A 10,334-nucleotide genomic window follows, 5' to 3' on the forward strand; every position below is an offset into this window, starting at 1 on the left:
TTTACTTTGAGAAAATGGAAATGTATTGGAAAAATAAAGATTCTAAACTAGCCCTAAACGTTTAGTTTGCCCGTTAGGAAAATTGCCAGGAAGCAAGACCACTTTGGAGCTGGAAACAACAAGGATTGCATACCGCTCCAGATCCTCTACCTGAGGTATGTGGCCACTTGAAACCATACTGTACAGATGTTGCCAAACACAAGAACTGCAAGAATTGTACATATATTTTTCTTGAGCTGTCTGAACGATGGACCAAAAACATACATCCAGTTCAGTAATCAAAAGCATACTCTCAACACAACAACACTTCTATTAAAAAACACAGTAGTGCAAAATCTGAAAACAAGATGTGAAACCAAATAATATACTGAAACCGTTAAATGTAATATGAATTCCAGTTCCAGGAGGTGCATACAAGTAGCAGGGAAATAAAATGTGATCTATAGATCCTCCTGCCGCCAGCCAGCACCTCCCACAGCCTCCGGCCGTCCCAGTGAGCTTGCGACGACTGCATATTTGCATGCATGGAGGACGAGCGCTTCCTCATGAAGCTTCGCGGTGCATCGACCGCGCCGGCATCCAGATCCCCACGATGGAGGTGAGGTTCCCGGGGCGTCAGCGCATATCCGAACCGGGTGACGTTGCCGGTTGCAACTCGCAGTCCATGGCGTCGCTGCCGCTGCCGCTGCCGCCGCCGGCTTCTCCTCCAACACCATTGAATCTTCTCCCGCCGCTGTCTCCTGCCATGGCTTCACCTGTTGCGCGCGAGGACGGAAATAGACTAGACGTGGGAAACAAGTGGGATGCGCGCGAGGGGACGAGTTTTTTGGGATTATGATCCTCCCGTCGGACGGCTTCGCTCTCTTGGTATCCCGCAGCGCTCTATCCCCAGTTTGGGATGCTCGTGTGCCAGCACTCGCCGCATTGGTACCATTGCCGGTGAAGACTCCATTAACAGTGTACGCCGGCTCCTAACAGTGCGGGCCCATTTGAACTGTGCTCCATCGGACTAATTTACCCCTGTCTTCGTCCTCTTCTCGCCCGTGACTCTGCGCCTCGCGCCCCGCTCCAGTTTCCTCCTCACCGTTCGGTGACCGACATTGAGGAGCGGATGAGGGGCTAGACTCGCCGGTCGCGAGAGGAGGAAGAGGCTTAGTAGTCGCCGTGCCTCCATGGATGAAGACTCATTCGCACCCCCCTCGTCGACATCCATTCACTCTGGTCCAGCAGGAGCACTCGGTAGCGCAGCCGAGCACCATGAGATCCGAGCCGATGCTTCTATGCTCAGGCTGCTTCCTCCACCAGCAGATCATTTCTTTGCTAATTCATCAATTGATGTTATTTCAGATGTAAGTTTGTGGCTTCAGTGTTTTGTAGATATCAGTTGTGGCTTCAGTGTTTTGTAGATTTCAGATGTATTTGAACATGTTTTCTAACTGCATGTAGTTGTTCCTTTCATTTGTTGTAGGATGTAGCAATTGATTGGGGCACCATACAAGTTGAGGAAAATTGGGAAGAAGAAGGAGCACAGGATGTTGCTTCAGAGCTAGTGTTGTATGACAGGTTGGGATTATTGGATGAAGATAATCGCGAAACAAGTGCAAGGCAAGATGCTTGTAGATCTAGAGCATTTAATGTTCGTGGCAGATCCGATGATGTTGATGATGAAATAGTTGTGGTACATTGTGGGGATTCTATACCAGAAGAGCGAATTTTAGTTTGTGACAGGTCAAATCCTATTATGAAGGTTGGCAGTTTGTACAAGGATATGAAAGAGTTCAGACTTGCTATGAGGCAATACGCGATTAACAATGAGTTTGAGTTAGGAATTGAGTCAAGTGCTCCGTTTAGATATCGGGGTTATTGTAAAGGTGGTGATTGCCCTTGGAGAATTAATGCAAGACCCGAAGTTGCTGGTTGTCCTACAATAGTTGTGAGTATGTTTTAATACCTATTGAAGTTTACAGTGTAGCTATGATGCTAAAATGGTGACAATGGGTTTTCTTGTAGGTTTCAGTCATTGTTGACCACCACACTTGCACTTCTAGTGGACGAAGGAAGACGACAACACCAACTAGCTCTTGGGTTGCTTCCCTAGCGCTTCCCATCCTTAGCAAGAAACCACATATGGGAGCAAAAGAACTACAGACTATTTTACAAGAGCAACATAATTGTACTATTGCTTACGATACAGTGTGGAAAGGTAAAGAAAAGGCCCTCAAAGAGTTATATGGAACCTGGGAGGACAGCTTCAAACTATTGTTCAGTTGGAGGGAAGCTGTGTTGGAGGTTATGCCAGACTCAGTGATTGAGTTTGATCTTACCGTAGATAATGGCAAACTTTTTTTCAGGAGGTTCTTTTGTGCTTTTGGGCCATGTCTAGAAGGATTTCGTGAAGGTTGCAGGCCCTATTTGAGTATTGACTCCACTGCACTAAATGGTAGATGGAGCGGTCACTTGCCCTCAGCTACCAGTATCGATGGCCACAATTGGATGTTTCCAGTAGCATTTGGTTTCTTTGAATCTGAGACGAAAGATAGTTGGATTTGGTTCATGAAGCAGTTGCAAAAGGCTATTGGAGACCTCCCTCTGCTTGTAAAGGTTTGACTGGAGCAGTTGCTGAAATATTCCCTAATGCGGAGAAAAGAGAATGCTTTCGACATCTAATGCAGAATTATGTGAAACATTTCTCTGGTTCCGAGCACATGTATCCTGCTGCTAGGGCTTACAGGGTCCCTATATTTGAGCACCACTTTGACAATGTCAAGGATTTGACTGGAGTGAAGCACTGGCTAGATGAGTGGCACCCTCTGTTGTGGTATAGATGTGGTTTCAACACAGCAATAAAGTGTGACTACATAACCAACAATATTGCAGAGGTCTTCAATAACTGGATTAAAGACTACAAAGACCTTCCAGTGGAGTCATTTAAAAAAGCTTATGGTAGGATCCTAGAGCCCCTGGGTGATAAATCTATGTGGCCCAAGGTGCCCATAGCAGATGAGGTAGGTGCACCACTAGGGAAACGTCCTGTTGGTCGTCAAAGGAAGAATAGAATTAAAAGTTGTCTCGAAGGTGGAAGTGCAAAGAAGAAACCCTCCAGCAATGAAAATGACACTGAAAGGAAGATACTAAGAGGAAAAATCAAGTGTCCAAATTGTGGTCAATTAGGCCACAGAAAAGCAAGCCCAAAATGCCCCCTAAATGGAACTAAAAAGAGGCAAGCCACAAGCTTAACCTTAGTAATCTGTTTTATATGTTACTTATACTAACATGTTTTCATTGTTTTTGTGTAGAAAACGCAAACCAAGGAAGAATTCCACAAAACAATGGTTTCCCAAAGAATTAGTCCAACCAAACATCCTGTCAGATATGGTGATTGGGACTGAGTCAATTCAACAAACAGTCAGTTCAGACTACATCCCCAGTGCAGACTTGGAGGTCGGCCCTTCATCGCCTCCAAGAATTATTAGAAGAGTTATACGCAAGATTACACCGAAGAAGAAAACTGCAGACTTGGAGGTCGGCCCTTCATCGCCTCCATGAACTATGTGGTTCAGTGGAGTCGCTTCAGTGTATGCCCAAGTGTATGAACTATGTTCTTTAGTGTATGCCCAAGTGTATGAACTATGTTCTTTAGTGTATGCCCAAGTGTATGAACTATGTTCTTCAGTGTATGAACTATGTCCTTCAGTGTATGAACCTGGGCACAATGTTTAAAAATGGTGCAGTCCCTGTTTAAAAATGCAGACAACACCTTCATTTCGGCCAAAAGGCACCAGTATAAAAATACAGACAACACCATCAGTTCGGCCAAAATGCAGACAATAGGATACCATAGTCTTCCATAGATAACAGCAACAAAGTTATACATAGATGGCTCAGGTCTGCCAAGGCCTTACATAACAACAGACTAAGTTAATGTCTAGCCACACACATACATAATTCATCATAGCACACAAATACTTGATCATAACCCAACACATACTTCATCATGTAGTGCCTAAACACTAACCCCGAAAATCTACTTCATTTGACGATCCAGAATCTCTTCCCAGCTAACATCTTCCAGTGACCAATGCCTCATCAAGTCAGGTTCATGGTCTGAATCTGAATCATCGTTGTAGCAATACTCCGACAAGGGTGGCGAAGAATTGTCGTGCACAAGTTGATAACGAATTGATGCTTTATCAAGTGATTGCGCAAGCTCATGTACACGCCACATTAATTGGTTCACTAGCAATTCTTCACCGGAATCAGGTTGACTAACAAGATGGTCAGTGGCCAGTGACTTCAAATTCATTGAAACTTGTTGCATCTCGTTAATGGCGTCGTGAAGGAAATTAAGGACCTCTTGGTACCGGTAAGACTGCAAAACAAAATTATATAACCGATTACTACTACACACAATCAAAAAATCCCAGAGATGAACCAATATAGTTGAAAGATGTTGTTACCAGCACACTTGCAGGAGGTAAAGGAACCATGGTGGCATCACGAGTGGACGACGACTGAGGCTGCTGGGTACCACTGTTGTTGAGGGCGTAAGGAGAACAGACCTGAACGACGGCGGCAGATGCAGACGGATTGGGGATGGGCGAAACGGAGAGACGATCGAAGGCGGTGGCCACCTCAGCTGTAGGATCGTCCGCCGGATCGACCTCGAGGACCTGGCGATTCTTCCCCTGAAACGCCATTGCAGTGCTGAAGCTGCATTCAATGGCGGCGGCGGTGGACAAAAACAGGGAGAAGTTAGGGTTTGTTCGAACGTCGAGGGGAGCGGGGAGCTGAGTAATGAATGTGAGGGTAGCGATGTCTTTTTACTGTCGGCGTGCGCTGTTAGGAGCCGGCGTATGCTGTTAATGGAGTCTTCACCGGCAATGGTACCAATGCGGCGAGTGCTGGCACACGGGCATCCCAAACTGTCGATGGCGCGCTGCGGGATACCAAGAGAGCGAAGCCGTCCGACGGGTGAATCATAATAGCAAAAAACTCCGAGGGGACTGGGAGGAATTTCGCGTCGCGCAACTAGGTGGGAAGGATTGTCGCGGCGAAAATATTGGGAAATGCTACGGAATTTCGCCTCTAGAAGCGTCACCGCTATTCGCTCGCGGGCTTCTCCCATCCGGGCCCACCAAGTGTAATCAACGTCCATCCTGACGTCCCAGGCCCCTGCTACCCGCCGCCTACCCCGTCCCGATCCGGTTGTCACCGCACCCCTGTGCCCCACGCGTCAGTGTCCTGTGACTGGGTGAGGCCGTGAGAAGGAAGAGTGCCGTTCGCTCGCCCCATCCGATAACATTTTGCTGCGTGTATAGTGTGACTGTCGCTCTGACCCGCGGGACCCGTGCCTTGACCTCCTGCGACCCACGCGGCGCGGTCTACATCGTCCTTATGACTGCTGGGCCAGGGCAGTGTGGAGCCCAGTTACCAGTGAGTCACACAGGCAGCAATAGCCGGGGCGCGGAAGCGGTTCCCCGTGTTGCGGTGGTACAAAGCGACAGGCGCCTCACGCTCGCGTCCCTCCTCCCCTTCCCCACCTCTTCCCATTGCCAAGCAAGAGAGAAACGCACGCGAGCCGCGAGCAGAACAGAGCAGCGCGGCGCCATCCCGATCTCGCTATTTCCCTTCTCCCCCGATGCGATCTCGCCGAACCCTAATCCCCACGCCCGACGCCCGGCCGTCGCCGGAGCCCTAGCCCCGAATGCGGCGGTGACGCGCGGCGTGCCACCACCACCACCTCAGCGCCCGCGCCCGCGCCCGCGCCCGCCACCGACCGTCCTGCCCGGCCGACACCAGCTGCCATGGGCGCCGCCGACAAGTGGCTGCTCCCGCTCGTCTCCGTCTCCTTCGTCTCGCTCCTGCTCTTCCTCTCCGCGCTCTCGGGCTTCTCCGCCTCCTCCGCACTCTTCGCGCGCCTCCCGCCACCCTCCTACGTGCGCCGAGGCGCCGCCGCACCGCCCTCCTTCGCCTACCTGCTCGCGGGCGGCCGGGGGGACGGCAGGAAGCTCCTGCGGCTGCTCCTCGCCGTCTACCACCCCAGGAACCGCTACCTGCTCCACCTCTCCGCCGACGCGCCGGCCTCCGAGCGCGCCGAGCTCGCCGCGGCCGTCGCGCGCGCCGCTCCCGCCGTGCGCGCCTTCTCGAACGTCGATGTCGTGGGCAGGCCCACCGCGGGCACCCCAATGGGATCCTCCGGCCTCGCCGCCACGCTCCGTGCGGCCGCCGCGATGCTCCGGCTGGATGCGGAGTGGGACTGGTTCATCACGCTCAACGCCGCCGACTACCCCCTTCTCACCCAGGACGGTAAGATTCAAATGCTCGCTTCCCATCTGTTAGCGAGATCTGTTTGAGTAGCTGTTTTGCTTCACAGCCGCACAGACTTGTCCGGATCTAAGGCAAACCTCAGCTCTTTACTTGGTCCTTATTATGAATACTCAAAATTGCGTTTGCGGAGCATTTCCATTCTTGAATTAGAGGCAAAGCATGCTGTACGAACAGATCATAAAATTGCAAGGGGAGCAACTGGCACTGTTCGGTTGAGGGGTCGCCGTAGCTACAAAAATCAATTTTGTGTTCTTCACAGCATGTTGTTGACTTGTATTAAGTTGCGTTTAATGTTATCTGTCAAGTTGCATAATTGAAATATGCCTGAAAGGACGAAGGGCCCACTACCCCATCAGAATTAGGAAGAGGCCTGCTGCTTGGTCGTTTGGATTTCTGTTGGACTGTGGTACGATAGCCGCCTTAGGTGAAATAGTGCAACTACATGATTGACATGATGTCTTCTTCATTCTCTATTTAGGTACCAGCTCAACCACTGTGTGCTCTCGTCCTTATGAGGACTCTAATCACCAGGAACAAGCTATGTAATTCTTGGTGTGGCTTTGTTTGTGTCATCTACCTGTGTACGCCTGTACACATACAACCATTTATTTTATATAAACCATATAAATATACATGCTGTCTTTCGTGCCATCAATAACAACAACAAAGCCTTTTAGTCCCAAGCAAGTTGGGGCCATCTTTCATGCTATATGCTGCCAATTGATGCTGAATTGCTAACTAGGATCAGAGAGTACTGAGCTTATTCTTGTGGTCAATTAGCTAAAGCTTGGTTGGACTTCTTGGGAACCATCTTCAACTCTTTCTTTTGGGCAATCAAATCCTTTTCTTTTGCACAGAATAGATTGTAATGGTAGTTAACTGTAGCTACTGCACTGGATTCCAAGTGAATCTGATTGCTGATTTACTTGATACACTCCACCAGAGGTATCATGCATGGTGACATGCATAAGAAAATATGGGGATTTTTTTTGACAGAGATCATGTAGCATTAGTTGCTCTATATGTCTATAGTCATGTTATGTACTTGCTCCTTGAGTTTAAGTAACATAAATCAGGGCACGTCTGCCATACTGTGAGTTCAGGGTATTTAAACTCAAAGTCTCATACTGAGCAGAATATCTTGGACAGTAACTCAGCAACTGATTAACCCTTCATTTAAATGACATCTAAGAGAGCTTTAACAAGTGCATCACTGAATTATCAACACAGGATGCACAAACTGATGTTCTGATTTGTGGCGTCCTTTTTCCTCATTTCCTGATACTACCTATATAACATTGCCTTTTTATGTGATACACGGTAATTATTGTAACTTCATCTGTGTTATGTGCTGCTTCCACTATGTCGCACTTAGTTCACACCCTTTCTTATGAAGTCTAATTTTGTTTTTTAATAGATACTAGCATGTTCTAGTTTTGCTTTTGGCTTGTGTATTCCGACTGACACCTCTTAGGGGTTCTTGAGTTTCGTGTTCATGATTCTCTGTTTTCTTTTTGTCTTTTGTCCCTTGCTGCAGACTTGATCCATGTTTTCTCCTCTGTTCCAAGGCACCTCAACTTTATTGATCACACCAGTGACATTGGATGGAAAGAGTATGTTCTGTCTAAACATAGCAATAGTGAATGGTACACAGTGCACTGCTGTTAGTTTCAGCAGCATACTTATTTTGCAGGTCTCAGAGAGTGCAGCCGATTATAGTAGATGCTGGAGTGTATTTGGCAGGGAGGAATCAGTTCTTCCAAGCCACAGAGAAACGGGACACTCCTGATAGTTTCAAATTTTTCACAGGCATGTCTCTTTACTTGCAGTTTGTTTTCCACCTGCTTGATGAAATGGTTTTCTAACACAGATTCCCTTCCTGTCAGGTTCTCCATGGGTCATTTTAAACAGACGCTTTGTTGAGTATTGTATTTTTGGCTGGGAGAATCTCCCTAGAACACTCCTCATGTACTTGACAAACGTGATGCTACCTCTCGAGGGGTATTTCCATTCGGTTGCATGCAACTCGGACTTCCGCAATTTCACAGTGAACAACGACTTGCGGTATATGATTTGGGACAATCCACCTCAGATGGAGCCCCATTTCCTAAATGTTACACATTACGATGAGCTAGTAGGGACTGGGGTTCCTTTTGCCCGGAAGTTTAAGGAGAATGAACCCTTGTTGGACAAGATTGATGATCAAGTGCTTCGACGATGGCATCAGAGACCTGTTCCTGGTGCGTGGTGCACAGGCAGGAGGAGGTGGTTCAGTGATCCTTGCTCCCAGTGGAGCAACGTCAACATTGTAAGACCTGGTCCTCAAGCTGAGAAGTTCCGAACATATATAAACCAGATTATGGAAGAATCAAAGTCAGGCAACAACTCTTGCAAGCAATAGCGGTTGAAGCATTGAGATTGTCTCATTTTGCACAGAGGAGAGGAGCGAACTCCCCATGTCTCGAGAACTTCCTGGCATCTGGTTCGGGAGCAAGCATTTTTGCACCTGTTATATGAACACACGGCCAAGGTGAGAGATGGGTCTATTCTTTCCGGAATTTTTTTGGTGTCATGGCTTCAAGGGCTTAGTGCACACTAGCATTACTGGAAGCCAAGAGAGCTTACTGTGGGAATACGGAAGCTAATAGGCATTGTAATTAGTAGCGGTGAGTTGAATGACCGGTGCCTTTGTTTATAGAACTGGTGGAATTGTTGGCGCTTCCATACAGAATTGAGAAAATGAAGAACTGGGGATGTTATTGATTGGTTGGTCATGGCTGTGGCTGTTGTGGACACGTGTGGTTAATACAATGCTTTACTGATTTTCCCACCTTGACATGAAGTTTATTCTCATAGTCTCATGTCTCCTATTCTGCATTTTCATCTCGTCTGTGCATGTGCATGTACACTACACTAACAACTCTGGTCTCTTGCAGTGACGCAGTGCCCCTTAACTGCAGGAGTTTAGTGAGCTAATGAGCTGTGGATGTGAACAATGGCAAATTGGCAGTACAGCATCCCTACACTTCGTAGGATCTGTTTGCATGAATTGTGTGGCCTTCAATGGTATCCCTGCTCCAGTGTAGTCCAGTGTGGAAGGCTACTGTATCCATGTCGAAACATGCTAGGTTACAATGGATTAAAATGTGCAGTACCAGTAGCGTTTGATGCAGCAATCTATATATGAATTGCAATGGATTCTGCAAAAGCTCGATCGTTGGTTATACTTATGTGGCGTGCTTAATAGGATAGTAGACGGACCTGACAGGATTCTGGTGCTGGCGGCCGCTGGTGGTGGAAGCCGGGGCCGGGTGAGGCCGCCGCCGCCGCCGCCGGGTTGTTCTGTGATATGAGACAGGTGGCAGCCGGATGGATGAAGCTGAAGCAGGAAGCCCTGCCCAACCCGTGCGAGTGCGAACATGGGAGCTCGACAGGCGTGTCACCGGACCAAAGTGGCATGCACGTAACTGGGCTGCACGATGATGCTCACCCTGCCGGATGGAGAAGGAGAAGCAGGGAGTTTTAAATGTTTGTTAAGGGAAATAAAGACCATGACCAGCAGGAACAATGTTAAAAATCTATCAAGTAATGGCGAAGGGGCTTATGGCGTAGTGGCAAAGACCAACCCTAGGTCGGCACCGTCATTATTGGTGCCAACCCCTCGGCGCGCTCTTAGGGCTTGTTCGGTTATTCCCAAAACACATGGATTGGATGGGATTGGAAAAAAATGAGAAGAGTTTTGACTTGTTTGGGTTTTAAACCCATCTAATCCCACTCAATCCACATGGATTGAGAGCTAACCGAACAAGCCCTTACAGGAATCGGTTGGACGCTTGCATAGGCATAGGCGCGTAGGATTTATTTTTCTGAATTTAAACTAAAAAAAGTATATTTACAAAAATCTTTAACTAATAAAAGGATAAAAAGCAAAAAAAAAAAAGAGGACAGACTGCTTGAGATGCCATCTGCACGTAATCCATGTGATTTCCTTTTCTTTTTGTAGCATT

The 10,334-nt window shown here is 47.8% G+C and overlaps 1 protein-coding gene across 2 annotated transcripts; it reads left to right on the plus strand.

The window, feature by feature from the left end:
• The first annotated feature begins 5,526 nt into the window (after window positions 1-5,526).
• On the plus strand, window positions 5,527-9,535 carry LOC100286101 (xylosyltransferase 1). Of its 2 annotated transcripts, NR_158752.1 has the most exons (5): window positions 5,527-6,306; window positions 7,865-7,940; window positions 8,021-8,136; window positions 8,214-8,857; window positions 9,264-9,535. NR_158752.1 is itself a non-coding variant. In NM_001366140.1 (4 exons), exons 1-4 carry the CDS (start codon window positions 5,805-5,807, stop codon window positions 8,726-8,728), a joined length of 1,209 nt encoding a protein of 402 aa, NP_001353069.1. In that variant the 5' UTR covers window positions 5,527-5,804; the 3' UTR covers window positions 8,729-9,157. The 2 variants fall into 2 exon arrangements, 1 of the variants encoding a protein (NP_001353069.1); NM_001366140.1 differs by lacking the exon at window positions 9,264-9,535 and having other exon boundaries at window positions 8,214-9,157.
• The last annotated feature ends 799 nt before the right edge of the window (window positions 9,536-10,334 follow it).

This window comes from Zea mays, chromosome 8, assembly GCF_902167145.1.
Source record: "Zea mays cultivar B73 chromosome 8, Zm-B73-REFERENCE-NAM-5.0, whole genome shotgun sequence".
In the NCBI taxonomy this organism is placed as follows: Eukaryota; Viridiplantae; Streptophyta; class Magnoliopsida; order Poales; family Poaceae; genus Zea; species Zea mays.